Genomic DNA, 20,543 nt, shown 5'->3' with positions numbered 1-20,543 from the left:
TGTGAAAAAGGTCTATTGTGCTGGAAACACCACAGTAGATTCCTTTAAGCAATAATGCTGTTGGGCTGCCATAAAATAGTGAATTCATTTGGGAATGGTTCATCTGATTCACCTCCTTTTTCCATCCACAATAGAAGTAGCATTGCTTCTGCTCTTAGAAAAAACAATGCTTCAGTCAGTGCAAAGCCATATCATCTTCATCTCTCTCCCAAGTATTCCTGTCTCTAACAAATAAAAGCAACAATGTGGAATGTGTTTTGCTGTAGCTCATCTGAAAATGTCAACGCCTGACATACATGCTGAAAATATGATATATTGTCCTCATCAAGCTGAACCGGGACCAGGAGGTGCTGAAGACACGCCATGGGATCCTGCTGAAGTGGCTGAGCCAGGCGGACGCGGGGCTTTACCTCTGTCTGGCCACAGAAAACAACTACAAACACACTGTGGCACGGGTGGCCCTCCGCATCCTCGACAGGGAGATCGTGGAGGCCCTGACTTCCCATGAAGCACCACCCGATGAGGTGAATCAGAGCCACACCCAGAGCCAGCAGCGGCAGCAGCCTCCTCCTCCTCCACCTCCGCCACATGTGCTCCCTCCTCACTTGCAGCCGGAGATTCGCCTCATTAACCAGTACTGTCAGTCCTATTGGCAGCAACTCAATCCCAACCTGCCAACCAAACGCACCAGCCGCCGTCATGCTGAGGGCCGGGCTGACCACTAGACACCTCCTAATTATTGTCATCCTGAATATCACACACTTTAACACTATAGTTTGGTCCAAACCTTAAAGTAAAAATCCAACCTCAGATCCTCTTCCACTGTTAGACATCAATTTGTGATGTTCACATTATTCTAGGGCTTATTTTGCATTGATTTCCCCCAACCTGCCTCATCTACTTTAGAGATCATCAAGCTGTCAAACAGGATATTATATTTGATGTACTTGCAACATTCATGCTCAGGCTGCATTGCATTCTGGTCTAGTTAGGCTTCTGTCGGTGGATCTCTGCCTTTGCTATGATGGATTTCTGCTTCTGTTATTGTTGATCATTGCAGATTGTCTGTGTTTGGCAAATTATACAACAAAATGGACAGAGGAATTTAAGATTCATCACCAAATGCTGTTGAAGTGGTCTGTGGTGGATTTTTCCTTTAAAATGTGGCTTGTTTACCTAGCTTATGTTCAGAAAATTATAAACAAGGTAATGTCTGCAAATAATTATGATTCCTGAAAATTTGACATCAACATTTGATGTATAGAATTGGCAGAGCGTAGATGTGTAACCTGTAGTAAAATGTTGTCCAGGACAACAGAGAGAGGGTCGAAATACAATAACTTCACTCTTTTTGTATGTTGAATTCCACTGGTTACTTTATTTTCCTCTCTCTCACTCACATGAGACGCAGTGGATCACAGGAGTGATAAATGTATACAGTAAAGAGGCACAACTTTTAGCTTTTATTGCATTGCCCTGAATGGTGGCAGTTTTTAAAGGACCAGTTGGTATGTTATACTCTCCCATTTTCTCTGATTTTATTTAAAAGTTAAAAATCATCTACACACTACTCAATGCAGGAAATATCATCAAGTGATCTATCATTGAAATTCGTTTTGGGTGAACTAATGCATTTGTGTTAAAGGATTTCAAATAGATCACTACAACATCTGTAATATAACGACACTAAAAGCATCTCACAAGTGAACCTTTCCTTAGAGATGAAAACAGGAAATTATTGTATATAACTGTTCAATAATATAATTTAAACAATTCATGAAACTTTGGCTGTTTGCATTTACACCCAGTAAGTATTCTATTTGAGCATGTGTAATATTTGTGAATAGTTACCAGAGATCATTTTTGTGCTTTCTTTCCTAATCATTCATAATATATTGTAATTTTTAGATCAACAGTCTTGTAACAGACAAATTTAGGACCAAACACTATTCCAATCGTCTGCCGAGATATTAGGGGTTTGTAAAGCAGCATGCAAATATAAAAGCTTTTAAGTAATAAGAGGTGAATTGAACTGTTGGCAAATAGTTTGTTTCCTGTTATGTCACACTGAAATTACAGATCTTTTCTTGACAGCAGTTGGATATTACAGTACGTTGGGGGTAGGCTGCATTCTTTATTACATTTGAATGAGATTATCTGTATTGAATTGAGAGCATTCATTTCTCCATTTTGAACCATGATAGCAGCTGAAACACGGTTAAGATCAACAAGAGTCAGAGTTCTCTTTGGTGGTCAAAGAGGTGATCCCAACCCTAATGGCAGTGAGGTATATGGTGCTGTGTGGGGTTAGACCAGTGTGTTTTTTTAAAGGCTGATGCCTACATGTATCTGGACTGAATTCATTATTGCCCCCCATTTTGATTTTTCTCAGGGTGTCTAAGCTTCTCAATCAGCACTTTGACCCCAATGGGACACTAAAACATTTGAGACCTACATTAGCGATACAATGAGATACATTACTGCCTTTAAATCAAGAATTGGCTTCTAAAGTCTTTATCAAACAATGCATTAATAATTTGTGCAAGAAAAAAAAATGTCATTGCAGGTTTTACTGACTTTTTCTGCAGTTGTGGACAGGGAAGAGCCTCTGATATCAGAAGGACACTGATTTACTGATATCTGATATCTGAGATAGAGATAGTAATGTGCATCATCCAGGACATGGCACTATAAAGCGCTAGAGAAAGAAAAAAATATGAGTCTCACAATGCTTCCCAGCCTTCCCAGTCTGAGAAGCTGCAGGACCAGCCTCTCAAAGGGCCATGATGTGGGAAGCCAGTGCTACTATGTGTCCTACCAGAGTCAGACAGCACTACAGCTTTAAAGTTCTGACGTCCAACCAAGAAGTGCTACCTTCCGCCGTGATGGCTGGACTGGGCAGGCTAAAGCATGATGCAAACAGCCATGTTGTTGGCTGTTCACCATGCTATATGGGAGAGGGTGAAATGGGAGGGTGGAGGTGAGTGGTGACCCATTAAGCTGGTCGGCTGAATGAGGGGAGCAGGGGAAGCTGTCGCAGGGACTCTTTGTCAAACTTGTTGGAAAACAGGATTATCTCCACCGCCCATCCTCCCCACCACTGACTGGCCTGGTCTGTTCACAGCCATTGATTCTTTTTGTCCAACTCCACGCCTCCTTCACACTGTTTTTCTGCAGATTGCTCTCAGTTCCTTCCATACTAGATTCAACTCTTTGCCCCCCCCCTATGGAGAAACTTTTTCCTCTTCTCTGAAAGCTCTCCTCTTCATGTTGATGAGACACCAAGGAATCTGAGCTTTATTACTGGGAAAACAGCACACTGTTTTTGTAAGAACATAAAAGAATCACCAGAATGTAGGACATTAGATCTCTGAATCTTTTTGGGGTGAGGGCCTCCAGAGCCCCCTGCATTTGTTTAAACACCTCCCTGTTACTAGACTCCTCATTTCTTCTTACTGCCTTTTCTCTCTGTCTTCTTATGTCAATTTAGAAGCATCTCTTGGCGCCTTGGTTTAGTTACTTGTAACTTTATTTCTCAAAAACAAGTAGCAATAATAAATATACTGACTTTTTCTGACCATGGGGAAAAATGTTTCTGTGTTTCAGGAAGTAATAAGTTAAAGGCAACTGGACTTGGTCGTGAAGATGCTTTGCCTCTCATCCAAGAAGCTTCATCAGCTCTAATGACCAGTGGGGAGTCCCAGGCATGTAAACCTTTGAGCACTGTTCACCTTCTTGTGACATCAAGGTATGAATAAACCTCAAAGGTTTAAATGCCTGGGACACCCCACCAATCATTAGGTCTTGGATGAGTGGCAAAACATCTTCAAAGCAAACAAGTTAAGTTTGACTTACTACTTCTTGACATACTTTGACCTGGATGACTGAGAATCTTCACAGACAATGTCGATGTGTCAACTCCCAAAACATTTGGTGACAAATTGTTACAGCCAATCCTAATTTGTGTTACTAACTCATCTAATCCAAAGAGGTCTGCTGACCATGGTCCTTTCCGTACATAGCATTGCCCTGCCTGTCACTATGAATGGGATCTGGAGCAAATATATTACTCTGTAAATTAGCATATAGTATCAAATGGTGACATGTAGTAACTTTTTTCCAGTCAATACTGTAGCTGCTTTCGATAGAAAAGAATAAGCAACGCTGTTGGACAGCCTCTAGTGTGGTTGTGGAGTTTGGTGTGATTGCCTGGCTGCATTGCCAGTGTTCCCAGTGATTTCTGACTGATGGCAGACAACTTGCTAATTTTCCCATGTTCCCCTTCACCAGAGATAGTTTATGTAAGCACAAACTGGGTACTTGGAAAATGCCAACATAGTACAAAACCTAAAGTGCATATTCTGCATATTGGTGCCATCTTTTAGCCCAGTAGGACAGTATCATGTACATATATGATTCTGACCCTAGTGCTTTACTTATTGATGTGTCTGGTAGTGGTGAGGCATCAGATGTGAACATTTCTAGCAATGTGTATTCATATTCCATTTAAAAAGAAAAAAAAAAAAAAACTAGGCGTGTACATGGTGTGAATGCTGCCCAGGGGTGGAATAAGAAGAAACTTCTTGGGTATTTCAGAATCTTTTGTCTCTTTTGAGGTCATGTTTTTGATGGCAGATGGCAGATTGTTGTGGCTGTACTTCTCAGCTACTCAACACTACTGTCTCTCTCACCAACCCCATCATTTACTTTGGAACTGTACATATTTCTGTCGTTTTATCACTGATGGTGGGGATGTCAGGGCTGGGCTGTCAAAGGGAAAGATTATGACCTGATCACCAGCCTCCATGGAAACATGCCTGTGGAATAAGCTAGACCTTTTTGAAACATTATCCAATGTCGGAGAAGCATGATGAAAAATGAAAATGACACGAGGGAATGTGCAAAATGACTCAGGCTGTATACATTTCTTCTTTCTCATGATGTTTTGGAGACAAGTAATTCATTAATACTGTGTTCACACTGTCATTGTCAGCTGTAGTTTAATGGAGAGTGGGAGTCATTCATTTCAGTGGAGGATGTTTTGATGGACATTAATGGATTTGCTCCCTAATGGTTATCCAGTGGATGTTTTCTCTCCAAGTTGACAGAAAACATTTTTAGTTTTCATAATGCAAAATTTGCTGTTACCACACTGGTTCATAATGACAAGTCCTTTGCTTTTTTCAGTTCAAAAAGCAGGTATACAATTCAACTTTTGTGAATTCTCCTCAGGGGGAAAGTTCAGTTTATCCATCAACATTTTATTTTAATCCCCATACCCTTCCCCAGGGGGCTACTACCCCCACCTAGGCCGTTATTGTAAATAAGAGTCTGCTCTTAATTAACCTGCCTAGTTAAATAAAGGTTGTAAGTAAGTAACATGAGAACTCAACTCCAGTAACTCACCACAGAGTAACTAGTCAACTGTGGAGAAACACACCCCAGTCAAACAGAGAGAGAGTGTGTGTATGCTGTTACAAGAATGGCTTGTTGTGTTTGATCAGTGACTGAATTTGGAGGTAAAAAGTGAACATGGTATGAAACACATTCACTTTGGATTTTCCATAAAGCTATCGTTTCAACATTGGTTCAGCTCAGTTTTCACAACTGAGTTTCAATGTGCAAACCTCTGACCAGCATTGGCACTTTTCTTTCCTTTCTCTTCTTTTTTAAATTTTCATATAGTTCTCCATTTTAATTTAAATGTCATTGCAGTTTTGTTTTTCGGTGTGGGTGTGGTATTAATATTATTATTATTCTTATACAAAAGTTTAGTTTAATTTCCTTTTCCATTTCTGTGCTGGTGTTTTAAGCTCTAATGAATTCAATGTGGATTTTTTTTTTTTTTTTTTACAATTGGAATGACCTCTGCCCTAGTTTTCCTTTAGGGAAATTATTTGACCGAACACTCAGTCGAAATTGGGTAAACAGCTTTTCTTTTTTTCATCTTGTGGCTCAGTTCAACATGTACGCTCAGTCACGTCTTGTTACTCCCAACAAAATTGTTCAGGTTAGCAGAACTCAAGTGGTATGGCGCTGAAGAAACCTGTGTATGTGTGTGTGTGTTTGTGACAACGTGCGGCAGGGCGGTGCAGCTGGTGCCGCCAGCTGACGCTTCTGTCCTCCTGTCTGACATTGTGGACATGGTTACTGTAAAATAGGAACAGTGTTTTTGGTAACTCTTATTGTACTATTTTTACTTTTGGTTTCTTTGTGTGTGTGGAAGTTGTTTTGCTATCGTCTCTTGGTTTGTGATGAATATTATGTTGTACTCATGCACAGGACTTTGATCCAAAATCTGCTGGCCCGCCTGTCTGTCTGTCTCTATTAAATTCACATTAACACAGAGAATGTTTACTGTGCATAATTTCAAATACAGAGGGCAAAACTTTTTGCTGCTATTTGGATAATCTATAAGAAATGATTGCATTTTCTTTTTGTGTGAGATGATGATTTGATGATATCTGTGCAGCAAGATACTACGATCAACTTTCTACATAATCTACTCCCTCACCTGGCACAGCTTGTTTTTTTATGCAATATGACTTTAAGCCTAAGATTAGGAGGATTAAAAAGAGTTTTGGTCTTTGAAATTCTATTGGGAAAACTGAGTTGAAACGATCGTAAAAAGCGCAGTACAAAAAAAAAAAACCCAGTCCGGTCCACATGGTAGCTTTTAAAGCAACTGCCTGTGCTAAAATAGAAGCATGTATTCAACAAACCTCTCCAAAACCAAGACAACAGAGTAAATTATAATGTCATAAAACAAATTGGAGCAGCGGGCACATGAACGTTGCTCTGAGAGTGTTTTTCACATGGAGCTATGGGACTTTTCAAGATAGGACGAAAACATAAAAATATGTGGACAATATTCTGTAGTTATGTCAGGCTAAGTGAATTTCCCTGTTCCTCTCACTGAGCAGTTTTGCACGTTGTTACCCCCATTTCCATTTTGTCTTTGCAGGGGAACATAACCATGAATCAGCTTGATCTGATTTACAAAGCAGAAACTTTGAGCCTGAACATATTGCGAGTGCACATTTAGTCTTACAGAGCACTTTGCACTAGTGTTTTTCTAAGTGCACTAACAGATAAGTGAATGACAACGGAAATGCCACAAGTATGGTATGTTGTCTGGCGTAAAAAATTCTCCATGTGACAACTACGAATTTACTAAATATTTGGGTTTATTTCTCCTTTCTGTATTATCGTGTAGCTGAAACACAAGATCTTATACCGTCCAAATTGTAGCACATGAAATAAGTCAATATTTCATGAAAGGCTGGAGATTTCTGGTTATTGCATCACATTTTTGAATCCACAGAGTTGCTGTGTGTGATTAGTGTGTGTCGTTGTGGTTCTTCATAATAAATGTTACTTTCTTAGTAAGGCCTCTTATTTCTAAGAATTTATATTTCATTTTCTCAAGGCCCCAGGCATAACCCCCCGTCCACCAGAACTATACATTAGTTACATATATTTATTTCCTGAGGCTATCTGATAAGTGAGGTAAGAGTAGCTCACCACTGATAATAAACTGAACTCTTAATTTTACATTGACTTGCAGTTAATGAACTGGACACTTATCCTTCCAGAAGAGGGCGCTGTTGAGTGTTCAAGTGCTAAATGTGGTTTTATTTCTCCCATATGATTCAGTTTTGAACTTCTACTGGGGTTATTTTTTTGTCTATTTTAACCCTCTAAGATGCATTTTACCATGTGCCAACTCATTTCAGGGTAGTGAAAAAAAAACACTCAAAAGATTTCACTGAAAGTTTTAATGAGGTAAAACACAAGAGACAAAAACAGTAAATAAAATCTTCAAATAAAAAGGCAATTACATGTTGAATTCAAAGTTCTCCGTTTGTTAAGTGGGTTCACTCAGTGCAAATAATGAAAAACACCAACAGACAGAGAGGAAAAGCATCAGGTCAGTGACTTTCGCTTGATGTCAGGGTTCACACTCTGCGGCTGTCCTGCATCCCCGTCATGTCAGACGCTGGTTCACGTGTGGAGCTGCTGGAGAGAGTGACACCGGGGCTGAGAGAGAGAGGGTTCGGTACTTTCACAAGCCTTTGATATCCATCTCTGATCACAACATCACATGCAATTAATGGCACATATTTCCATGAGCTGTGGTTATAGTTGAGCATAAACTGAACAATCTGTGAAAATATCTGTGTGTATGATGGTCCTTTGGATGAGGGGATGACTCCTTTAGGTGTGTTTGGTTTTATTAGTGTTAACTCTGCCATGGATTGACAGTGTACACATGCAAGCAGTGCATGCTGGGATAGGCTCCGGCCCCCTCACGACGCTGACTGGGACAAATGAATCCAACAAGAGCTTGTGGTAAATTCTTAGAAGCAAAACCTCCAGGGGCCTTTGTCAGTGATCGGTGGACTTGTAAAAGAGCTGAACCTTCTCAGAGCTGGAATGTTGGAGGTGAAGAGCCAAGAGCTTCACTCATCTGATGCTGGAATCTGAGCACACACACACCGAGCCACACACACCTCCGCTTAAACAAAACCCGATGATAGTGTTGTTCATGCAGGGTGACTTTTTCATGCGTAATGACCGAAACTCCATGATGTCTAAAAGCCGAAGTGTGACGAGTGAACGCAGCCTCCTCTGGTGACGCTACAGTTTCTGAATCATGACCTGGAATTTACCTGCAAACAAATAAAACACAGAAAGTGAGCAGAGCTTTCCTCTCTTCACACTTTGTGCTTAAAAAAAACAAAAAAAACAACTCTAAACCTTCTTCACACTTAGCTTGTAGAGTAAAAACTTTGAAATAAATGGCAAATTTGAAGGTTCCATTAAACAAAATCACATTTAAAGAAGAATTTGAAGATATGATATCTCGAAACAATGAGACCTTAAATGCAGTAATATATGTGATGTTTGCAGAGGGAGGGGAAGAAAAGTGGGATTACAGCATGCAAAGAAAACAGATCAGATGTAACAACACATTCTGTCCTTTTGGGATTACTACACCCTGAAAAAATATTAATCTTTCCTCTGGAAAACCTCTTTGAGTGTCTTTATGAGGAAAATCCATGCTTGGATAGTTTCTGTACTTGTCATCTATCAGTGATGTTCAATGTACTCTATTAGTTATTATATGATGAAGTTCTGTAATTTACCTCCCTCAACCTGCTTCCTGTGCTTCTACTGCAATCAGTGATTTCCTACATCTCCCAGAATGCCTTTCAACAACTCCCAGAGCAGGGGGTTAATTTCACTGTATACATGGTGTTAAAGTAGAAGGATTTTCTACCAAAGTAAAATGCAACATACATCTGAATACCTGTTGTTTTGACAGTGTGTTTTGTGGTGGCTTTTTCCACCTTAACCCATTTCTCCTAATATCAAACACACTCGTTCAAAATTTCTGAGGCTTTGTTGATGCATTGCTCATTAATCTAAGGTAAAGGAAAGCTTCCTTACATGCCGGCATGACGGAAACCTCAGCTGTGACGATACTCTTCACTCCCAGGTTGGAGAGGCTTCCTCTCACCAGGCCACAGGTGAAGGCCAAATACTGCAGGCACAGAAAACAGAATCACCCAGTTACAACCAACGTGATGAGAAATAACATCATGGAACAGACATTAGTAAGCCTGATAAATATGTGGACATTATTTAATACCTAGAGGCATTAAGTCTTATGAAATCAAAGTAAAGCACCTTGGGCGCATGTTCCAAATACTGCTTCCCAGCTGACAGTTGACTCAGTAAGCGGAACTTGTTGTCCTGTAGAACGTAAATGCCCTGCAACACACGACAACGGCATCAGCACTTCTATCCATTTACACTGCATGCAAAGGAAAACATCACAAATAACTAATAAACTAATAAAATAAACTAATAATGTGGAGTGCCTTTAGTTATAAAGTACTGTGCTGGGGTATCAAATACATTTTCACTTTCTTTCAAGGAGGAAGAAGGATTTGCCGCCTTGAGCAAAGCACAATTTCAGTGTTTACTTATGCTGATTTCTCCCCCTTTGTCTTCTTATCCACGTGGAGAACAAATTAGTTTCCTCATACAATAGGGAAAATCCAGCTCCGTGAGCCTGTGGAGAGGAGGGCTCTACCTGGTGATTGGTTCTGAGGTTGTCAATTTGCTTCTTGAACACACATGTCCAGAAGTCTTTGCAGATGAATTTCATAATGTCCAGCTCATCTTTGAACCGCGCCGTGTCTTTTGTGAACCTGTGTGGAAGTAAACGCTGTGTAAACATAGGCGACACACTTGACAACGACACAATAATATTTCATAATTTTTTACTGTATTCCAGTATAGGAGTCATTGATAATTCTTGCTTTAACACTTGTTCTCTCTTGTGTGGCGAAAACATACCAAACTCCATTCATAAAACTAGCAATTTAAAGTTGCCAGGGGTACTGGTTAATACACACAGCAGGAAAAATAGAACGAGCCCTTTTAGGACATCTTTATGGTGTTTTGGTAAATTCGGCAAACAGACAACTCACTAAACAGCACTTCGTTTCAACATCTCAGCTTTTATAACTAATTCACACTGCTCCCTACCGGCGAGCACAGTGTGTGTTCGATGGAGGAAGACTGGCTGGATTGGTCATAAAATTTAGGGTTTGACCACTTCTTGGAGTATTAAATGTATGCCGAAGTGAGCAGCGGACCCAAAAGATTCGTAAGATATCTTGCAATATGTTGAAAAAAAGTACCAGCTTTGCCAATTTGTGAGGAAAATCCGAATTTCCGATTTGTGAATGGAGTCAGGTGCAGTAACACCAAACAGGAAGGAATTCGTGGTTTCGTCCCATGCCATTACTTGTAAGTATGGTTAGGTTTGTTGTTTCATTTGCACACAATATAGCAAATGTGTTTGTATATAATATGAACATTTTATATGAGCCATGTTCAAAATACACAGCCACACGACAAAACAGGAACTGAGCCCAGTAGTCACCTCTCTATTAGTCCTTGGCCGACCCTGAATCCCATGTTTTCCAGTTTGGTTATGTTTCTTCCATTCTCCTGTCAAAGAGGTCAGCTTGTTAGACATGAAGTTACTGCACAAGGACCGCAGACAGAGCTCAGGTCAGCCAGCCAGTGCCTTACCGTCTCTCCGCCCTCAGCAGACTTGTAGATGTACTGGATCACTTCATTGTGTAAAAACTGGAAGAGGGCTTCGTCAGCCATTCTTCCTTCTCCACAGAGCTCGGCAGTAAAAACACAAATGTCGCTGAACGCTGCTGTTAGGACGCGGTGTTATGGTCGGGTGAAATGGGCATGACAGATACACAGAGGATTTCTTTCATTACATTCAGTCGTGCGACAATATTTTCACTGTCAAGAAGGAAAACTAAACATCTAGCACAGGGCCTTTACAGAGCGACCACATAATTGCCTGTTCAAAATGAAACGAAAAATAACCCTCCCGCGACGTCGCAAATTCACCTCAATATATTTTCACTTTATATATTGAGGCCCGGAGAGCTAAATAGAGTTTTGTAGCTAAGATATACAGCAATTATACCACAAAAAAACATGAGGCGGGCGAAATTATCCCCGCTTTCTTCAGTCAAAGATTAAAAAAGACAAGATAGACTTCGCGTGTTCGCACAGAAAATGTCGAAAACGTGCACAGCCTGTGTAGTATGGCATGACAGAAATGACTCTTCCTGTTTAAGACAACACATGCCCATGTCATATCAATTATGCATCCTCATTATGCATTCACCAATATTTGCACTGTTCTCGGGGGCTAGCTGATGGAAACTGGACTCCATCATGGGACACAGACGAAACGGAACGGCTTCCGTTTGAAATGCGCAGTGAGCCTCCCAGTATATAGGACATTAAATCCCATTAAATTCTAGGTTGGGACAAGAAAATCCAGTAAAGGTTCGTCAAAGTGAAGATGTGAGAAACAGACACTGAAACTGAAGGGCTGCTCATGAGGGACGCTGAAGTGAAAACGGAAGTGCTGGCAGTGTTTCTCTCGCTTCGATTTAATATATACTCTCTGGTGCGGGGCCTCGCAGCAGCTCCGTGTGGAGGGCCGCTGGGAGGTTTGGATGTCGGGCTTGTTTGTTTTTCTTGCGTCTTGACTCTGAATTTGTCCTTCAAGTTTAAGTTTAACTGAGTATTTTTATATATAAGTTAATAGTTGGCAATATGTGCGCGACACAATGTAAAATGTAACATACACCTCTACAGTGTGCCCGTGTGTCAAGCTTTCTGCAACACCTCTGCGCCACCTGCTGGTCAATCAGCTTGGTGCAGCTTGGTGTGCAGTGTGTTGTGTCTCACAGAGGAGGCAGTCTGATTTCCCCAGGAACCTGGTGGTGACACTCATGATGAGGAAAGCTTTAAAACATATATTTATTTATATGGGACTTTTTGAAACACACAGTTACAAAGTGGTTCACAACTGGAAAATAATAATAATAAAAAAAAAAACAAATACATAAAAAATGTACATAAAAATGGAAGGCAAATGATATGCTTAAGAAAGTCATGATGGATTCTTGACATAAAGTAAAAATTAATTTGGCCGAAGCCACACTCATTTAGCTGAGGAGTGATGAGTGGGATGAGCAGAGTGTAGATGATGAGGAGATGTTCAGATGTAACTGGGGCAGTAAGGCCTGTTTCACAAAATGTTAAGCAGATTAAGATTTTTGTAGCACATGATTTTTTAAGTCCCTGGTTCACTAAGATGCTCAGAATGAACATAGTGTCTCATTCAGTTCATCTATGCATTATACATTCATACAGTTCATTTTTCTAAGTCTTAGCCCAGGGTAAGGCGTACCACCCCTCTGGGTTCAAGCATAATGTGTACTGGAACCCAGTTGTATTTGTACAAGCTGGCATTGGCCTTGCAACAGAAAGAGCAGGTCCACACTCCAAACATTACACCACTGTACCAAACTCCATTCATAAAACCAGCAGTTTAATGTTACCTGGGGTGTTGGCTGATATACACAGCAGTACACCAGTGAGCATAACAGCATTCAAATCAAAGTGTGAGTCAGCAAGGGAAGTCATGTAGTGTGTGTGTCGGTGAGTGCAACATGATGTGTATAGGTGTATATAATAAAAGAATCGACTAGACAATTGATTTGGGTGTCACCTAAGTAGGGCTGTGGAAGAGCGAGCATGGCTCCCCTGAGTCTGTATTACTCTTCCAATCACACAAGGAGAAAACACTTTTCTGTTTGATGTTATACTCAACAGTGAAAAATCTGCTTGAAGCAATCCTTGAAACAAATGTCTTTCAAATGCATCCTTCCCATCTTCCATAGTTTGCATATTATCTTCTATATTTTCACGAGCATTATCAGGGAATTATTCATCATGCAGTGTCAGAACACAAGAGCTTCCATCTGTGATACCTGTTCTCACACACTTCATTATTATTTTGTGGAATAGTTTCATATAAAGACTGGCTGTAGAGCCTCACTGCACATCATACAGCAAAATGAATAAATTACACATTATAACTTTGCATTTGAAACTATGGGAGTAAATATGTCATATTGTGGAATGTAAGATGCAAAATAAATTACTTTCTAACGTATGAATTCAGGCCTACATAGTTTTTTGCAAGGACAAATTAAATCATACCTCAAACATGTTTAATATTTTAAATCAGTCTGATAGTGATGTGCTGCTGCTGTTAAAAAGCTTTCCACAGGGAGACAGAGCCACCGACTTAACTACCCTTTAATGACATCTAGTGGCGGTGATGAGCACTTACACCATGATGTTCTGCAGGTTGCATGGACTTTGCAGCCCCTTTTTCAGCGAGTCAGCCCGGTATCATGAGAACCTCTGGCAAGACTACTGTGTAGTTAATACGGTGTGGCCTCACCATGGACCTTGGTTGCTTCCAGTGATAGTGATATCAGAACCGTACCCTTTGTATTGTAAGCCACTATGACAGCAGAGTCGGCCACAAGTGAAGGCCACTTTGCCCATGCAGGCTATGATGGTGGCCTGGATGATTATTAAAAGTCTGTGTAATATTTTTATGGAGCAAGGAAATGGCTGAAAGCACCATTAGTACATTTTTCTTGTATTTTACAGAAAAAGAAGAGGACACTCATATGTGTCCACTCCTCCAAATCTACTAGGGGTGTTCAAGCCTGCAATAGGAAAGCACCAAAGACAAACAAAAACATTTTTAGGTTTTATTTCATTCTGTTTTACTGTTCTGCATGTTTGGCAGCTTGGAAATTGGTGATTTGGTGCTTATACTTACTGGATGTGAATGTTAAAAACAACAACAACAAAATCTCACATTTGTAGATTCCAACATACTGAGAAAAAACAGACTTACTGTGTATCTTTATGGTAAAAGAGTGGATGCAGGATGTAGAGGGTGTTTGAGATCAACTCAGAGCATGAGTTTTACCATCAGACCAGAGTAATAGAAGATGGCACACTCTCTGCCCTCCAGACCAGAATGGACCCCCTCACCCGGTGAGGACATGACTAATTAGGCAGTGGTTCAGTCAGAAAGGTGCCACATGTTCTGCAGATGTGAATTTGCAGATGAATGCTGTTGATGTTTAGCGAGGATACACTCACAGGTGAACATTTCAGACTGGAGGAGATTCAAATCCATGTCCAGGTACTGGTCGCTTCCACCTGAAAGTCATCATTATTATGCATTATTATTATACAATGAAGTATACAGATTTCGATGCTATATGTTGTTTCCAGACCTGGATCTTTTTACCCTCACATAATTGTTGAAGGCATAAGACAACCATTTTGAAAAATAGAATATTATTTCACTTCCTCCTTAGTGATATCGGAAAGTAGTGGTGCTGTCTTCCTTCAACATATTGGTGGATTGAGCAAAAAACAAAGAGACATCAGGAGTTAAGTTTCTTGGAAAATTTGTTTGTCCTCAGCACAGTGTGTAAAAGCTTGTCCTCTGGCGGACCCAGAGACAAAACACAGCATCACATGATTCTGTTCCAGCTTGTTTGAAATACTGTGGAAAGAGATAAGGCAGTCCAAAAGTAAAGGACTCACTGTGTCACATTCACATTCGCCAGGGAACAGAGAATATCCCGGCAACGTTTCAAACATGACACATCCAAGTGACCACATATCGATGGCCTCTGAAAATGGCAAGCCCAAAATAATTTCTGGAGACCTGAGTGTGAAAGAAGAAAAATGATGCAATCACAATCATAAAAATGACAGGAAAACAATATTTATAACCATTAAAATGGCATATTTAAAGGTCAGAGCAGTGATGCTGGATCATTGTCAGATTTCTTGTTTTTGAATGTTTGTGAACATAAAAGTTAGTAAAATATTACTTTAAGAAAATTCCCTGATAATTATCAAAACACTCCTGTAAATTAAAAATTAGAAATAAAACAAACCCAAGTGATACTGAGTGCCACTGATTATGGACAGGGTACACACAGTGCTTCTTCCTTCCATTAGCACTAAGGATATGGACACACTCCTCTAGAGCAGTGATCCATGTTCCTCCAGATCTCACCTCCAGTGTCGTGGCTGACGACGGGAGCCCTGCCTGGCCGCAGATGTCGGGATGGCCAAGCCATAATCAATGAGCTTCACCCTTGTCTGGCTTTAGGTCTGTGTGGATAACCCCCATTATCTTCAGGGTGTCAAATGTGATGGCCACCTGCAAGTACAAGGTCACTTCTAAAACATGAAGCGTACGTCCCAACTGATCACAAATGAAGCAGCTTTGAATTTGGATTGGTAATTGATTGTGTCTGTACCTGCTTGATGATCCATTTGACGTCATATAGAGGCAGAGGGGACAAGTCTCTCTGCCTCATGTAGTGATACAGGCTGATATCTAAAGCCTCAAACACCGGGCAAGTGTGACCGTGCATCTGCAAGCACTTGGATGATGTTATATCTGTGTGCCTTGAAAGATCTCAGTCTCTCTAACATGGATATCTGTGGACACATGAAGAGTTTGACAGGTTCGTGTTATTAAAAAAAAAAAAAAGTCCTTGTGTTCATAGCAAACCCTTTAAATGGCTCACTGTTCCAAAGGAGCCCTTGCCCAATCTGTTCAGCTCCACGTAGTTCCTGGATCTGCAGGCACTTTTAGTGAAGACTGAGAGGGCAAAGCGCATCAGGAGCTGAACTGGAAGAGAGGTGGACTTTTCCATAGAGCGTTCACTTCAGCAGAGAACCCTGAGAGGAAAAGGGGAAGAGAAAAGAGTAAATATGTTTCTACTTTCAGTCCCATTCAAAGAGATATAACGATCCATTTATGGAAACATGTTGAAACCCTCGGTTACGTCTTATCAAAACAGAGTGCATTCCTGAGGGTTTCGTAATATTGGCCCAAAAAATTGTCACTGACTAAAATTGAGCTCTGTCTCACTTGTGTTACTAATTAAATGACTGGTTTCCAAATCAGACTCCTTCTGAAAGAAAACTATCTACCGAGAAGACTTGCTACCTCTCTGCCTAATCTACATCTACCCAACCACCTAAGCATCAAGTTCAGCTCAGTTTTTCAAGAGGTATATCCTTCTCTCTGAAAGTTAAAAATCCACAAAAATAATAATAACAACAAAAACTAACAGCAGGAAGCCTTTTTTTTTTTTTTAAATAGGGGATAGCGTTGTGGTGTAAACTGAAATAGACGTATTAGCCTACATGATATTATGTATCTCCAACAGTGTTTAAGCACTCCAGTAGCCTATGCAGAAATACAGGCATATAGCAAAACTACAGTAGGTGAAAAGACGCATTTTGTTGCATGATAAAAACAGCATTATTTTTGGCCCAAAGCTGTATGGGACTAGCAAAAACTGGACATCTATGTAGGCTATAGGGGAGACTTGTGGCTCCACCTCCAGTCGGTCCCCAGGCTGCCCTGTGACTACCACTGCTCCTAAGCAGTTAGGGTCAAATTCACAGGACAAATTTCCCCACAGGGATCAATCAAGTGTAATTTAATATTCATGGTACTCATAAAATCGAATCTACTGAGTGACAAGCCTGATGTTAACGTTAGTGAACTGGTGTTTTAGCTAGCTGGTTAACAAGAGAGATTAACGTCAGCTCCAAACTAGCTGTGTTGTTATTGCTCATGTCCGGAGAGTCAATGTTTGGTGACTTTTGTAGACTAATAAAAATTAATTTCTGAGATTCCTTAGTGTTGACTTTTCTCTCACCCGTAGTTTTTATCTTCTTGAAAAAGTCTTGGACATTGCGTTGTGGGCTAAGACACAGCCCTTTAGTCCAGTAATAATGTACTGAACCAAGTTCCCTCAGATAAATTAAGCAGGAACTAGTTTTCACTTTCATAGAATTGGGAATACTTATGTCTTGCTATTATACTTGGCATGTGAATGAGAGTAATCTAATGTCTAACTTATTAATGACAAATGCTCAAAATATGGCATAATATATATCAAGGAGCTTTGTAGATTTGATTTTAATGTTAGAAAATAAGTAATTTTTTCAGTTATTTTCTTCCCCCCCCCCAATTAAAAATACACTCACTTGGTAATGATGTGTGTGTGTGTGTGTGTGTGTGTGTGTGTGTGTGTGTGTGTGTGTGTGTGTGTTTGTGTGTCTATGTGTGCCCCATGGAACACCACTCGTAACTGTAGCCAAGAAATACTCAATAGCATTGAGTTTACACACCCATGTATGACTGCTCTTCTCACTTTCTTGGTTAGAGTTACTTGCAGGGCTGATCTTCACGTGTGTGGTTGCAGACTATGGCTCCATTTCCTGAGAGCATTTTGGGAAATGAAGCTCAGTCTAGTAGGGATTAGTGTTGCTGCATGTTCAAGTAATTAACAGCTGCAACAGCTTGCAGTAGCGGTTATCACTGTTATTTTGACAAACAACAGTGAACACAGCAACTCAAAGTTTTTTTTTTTTTTGTTTTGTTTTGTTTTGTTTAATATTTATTGCAATAGATGTATTTTCCATTTGAAGTTAAAGCCAACCTTAACAACGGAATTCAGTAAAAATGCTGTAACACTGAAACAAATCATTTTATTATGCTCTGCAACAACAAAGGAAAGTCTTTTCCTTCTGCCCATTCAGAAACTCTAAAAAAATTGGGTGAATTAATTGAAGGAAAGGAAGACCAAGAGTCACCTCTGCTGCTGAGGATTCAGTCATCCGAAGTTCATCCGAGTCACCAGCCTCAGAAATCGCAAGTTAACAGCAGCTCAGATCAGAGCCAAGATAAATGCCACACAGAGTTCTAGTGGCAGACACATCTCTACAACAACTGTGCAGAGGAGACTGTGGCAATCAGGCCTTTATGGTCAAATAGCTGCTAAGAAACCACTACTAAGGAAAAGCAACAAGCAGAAGAGATTTGTTTGGGCCAAGAAACACAAGGAATGGACATTAGACCAGTGGAAATCTGTGCTTTGGTCTAATGAGTCCAAATTTGAGATCTTTGGTTCCAACCGCTGTGTCTTTGTGAGACGCGGAAAAGGTGAACGGATGGATTCCACATGCCTGGTTCCCACTGTGAAGCATGGAGGAAGAGGTGTGATGGTGTGGGGGTGTTTTGCTGGTGACACTGTTGGGGATTTATTCAAAATTGAAGGCACACTGAACCAGCATGGCTACCACAGCCAGGGGCGCCGTATATGGGGGAAAAGTTAGGACAATTCCAAGGGCCCTTGCCTGACAGAGGCCCCAAAAAATAGGCAAAAACTAATATAAAATTATTAAACCATCATCGAGTATATACATATATATATATATATATATATATATATATATATATATATATACACATATATACATATATATATATATATATACACTATATTACCAAAAGTATTCGCTCACCCATTCAAATGATCAGAATCAGGTGTCCTAATCACTTGGCCTGGCCACAGGTGTATAAAATCAAGCACTCAGGCATGCAGACTGTGAAACAAGACATTTGTGAAAGAATGGGCCGCTCTCAGGAGCTCAGTGAATTCCAGCGTGGAACTGTCATAGGATGCCACCTGTGCAACAAATCCAGTCGTGAAATTTCCTCGCTCCTAAATATTCCACAGTCAACTGTCAGCTCTATTATAACAAAATGGAAGCGCTTGGGAACAACAGCAACTCAGCCACGAAGTGGTAGGCCACGTAAAGTGACGGAGAGGGGTCAGCGGATGCTGAAGCGCATAGTGCAAAGAGGTCGCCGACTTTCTGCACAGTCAATTGCTACAGAGCTACAAACTTCATGTGACCTTCAGATTAGCCCAAGTACAGTACGCAGAGAGCTTCATGGAATGGGTTTCCATGGCCGAGCAGCTGCAGCCAAGCCACACATCACCAAGTGCAATGCAAAGCGTCGGATGCAATGGTGTAAAGCACGCCGCCACTGGCCTCTAGAGCAGTGGAGACGCGTTCTCTGGAGTGATGAATCACGCTTTTCCATCTGGCAATCTGATGGACGAGTCTGGGTTTGGAGGTTGCCAGGAGAACGGTACATTTCAGACTGCATTGTGCCGACTGTGAAATTTGGTGGAGGAGGAATTATGGTGTGGGGTTGTTTTTCAGGAGCTGGGCTTGGCCCCTTAGTTCCAGTGAAAGGAACTTTGAATGCTTCAGGATACCAAAACATTTTGGACAATTCCATGCTCCCAACCTTGTGGGAACAGTTTGGAGCGGGCCCCTTCCTCTTCCAACATGACTGTGCACCAGTGCACAAAGCAAGGTCCATAAAGACATGGATGACAGAGTCTGGTGTGGATGAACTTGACTGGCCTGCACAGAGTCCTGACCTGAACCCGATAGAACACCTTTGGGATGAATTAGAGCGGAGACTGAGAGCCAGGCCTTCTCGACCAACATCAGTGTGTGACCTCACCAATGCGCTTTTGGAAGAATGGTCAAAAATTCCTATAAACACTCTCCTCAATCTTGTGGACAGTCTTCCCAGAAGAGTTGAAGCTGTAATAGCTGCAAAAGGTGGACCGACATCATATTGAACTCTATGGGTTAGGAATGGGATGGCACTTCAGTTCATAGTATGAGTAAAGGCAGGTGAGCGAATACTTTTGGTAATATAGTGTATATATATATATATATATATATATACACACACACACACATATATATATATACATATATATATACATATATATATATATATACATACATACATATATATATATATATATATATATATATATATATATATATATTTTTTTTTTTTTTTTTTTTTTTTTCATGGGGTCCAAAATTCCTGGTGGCGCCCCTGACCACAGCATCTTGCAGTGACATCCTGCAGCAACATGCATCCCATCCGGTTTGCATTTAGTTGGACCATCATTTATTTTTCAACAGGACAATGACCCCAAACATACCTGCAGGCTGTGTAAGGGCTATTTGACCAAGAAGGAGAGTGATGGAGTGCTGCGGCAGAGGACCTGGCCTCCACAGTCACCGGACCTGAACCCAATCCAGATGGTTTGGGGTGAGCTGGACCGCAGAGTGAAGGCAAAGGGGCCAACAAGTGCTTAGCATCTCTGGGAACTCCTTCAAGACTG

General features: G+C 40.7%; 2 protein-coding genes across 4 annotated transcripts in view; one reads left to right on the top strand and one right to left on the bottom strand.

The window, feature by feature from the left end:
* The window catches only part of LOC115362309 (semaphorin-3F-like), a 40,686-nt gene extending 34,294 nt beyond the window's left edge, over positions 1–6,392 (top strand). For 2 of the 3 annotated variants that reach the window (XM_030056176.1, XM_030056178.1), the window contains one exon: positions 330–6,391. In XM_030056176.1, coding sequence (XP_029912036.1) covers positions 330–725 — 396 coding nt within the window. In that variant the 3' untranslated portion in view covers positions 726–6,391. Of the gene's footprint in view, positions 1–329 lie in introns of all 3 variants that reach the window. The other variant, XM_030056179.1, reaches the window with a different exon arrangement.
* Positions 6,393–7,754: 1,362 nt separating this feature from the next.
* trappc6b (trafficking protein particle complex subunit 6B) lies at positions 7,755–11,824 on the bottom strand. The gene is made up of 6 exons (XM_030056572.1): positions 11,113–11,824; positions 10,961–11,028; positions 10,103–10,220; positions 9,694–9,777; positions 9,454–9,547; positions 7,755–8,672 (listed from the first exon to the last, which is right to left on the bottom strand). The coding sequence occupies exons 1-6, from the start codon at positions 11,191–11,193 to the stop codon at positions 8,641–8,643; spliced, it is 477 nt and encodes a 158-aa protein (XP_029912432.1). The 5' UTR covers positions 11,194–11,824; the 3' UTR covers positions 7,755–8,640.
* Positions 11,825–20,543: the final 8,719 nt, after the last annotated feature.

This window comes from Myripristis murdjan, chromosome 7 (genome assembly GCF_902150065.1).
Source record: "Myripristis murdjan chromosome 7, fMyrMur1.1, whole genome shotgun sequence".
NCBI lineage: Eukaryota > Metazoa > Chordata > Actinopteri > Holocentriformes > Holocentridae > Myripristis > Myripristis murdjan.
Note: the sequence above shows the minus strand (reverse complement) of the source record. Positions and strands in the feature narration are given on the sequence as shown.

Bases quoted from the DNA above. Each gene is read 5' to 3' on its own strand.
- trappc6b (XM_030056572.1), bottom strand. From the start codon at position 11,193: ATGGCTGACGAAGCCCTCTTCCAGTTTTTACACAATGAAGTGATCCAG. The intron at 10,221-10,960 runs GTGACTACTGGG...ACTTCCACACAG, and splicing joins GGCCAAGGACTAATAGAGAG to GTTCACAAAAGACACGGCGC. The intron at 9,778-10,102 runs GTAGAGCCCTCC...CGTGTGTTGCAG, and splicing joins ACCTCAGAACCAATCACCAG to GGCATTTACGTTCTACAGGA.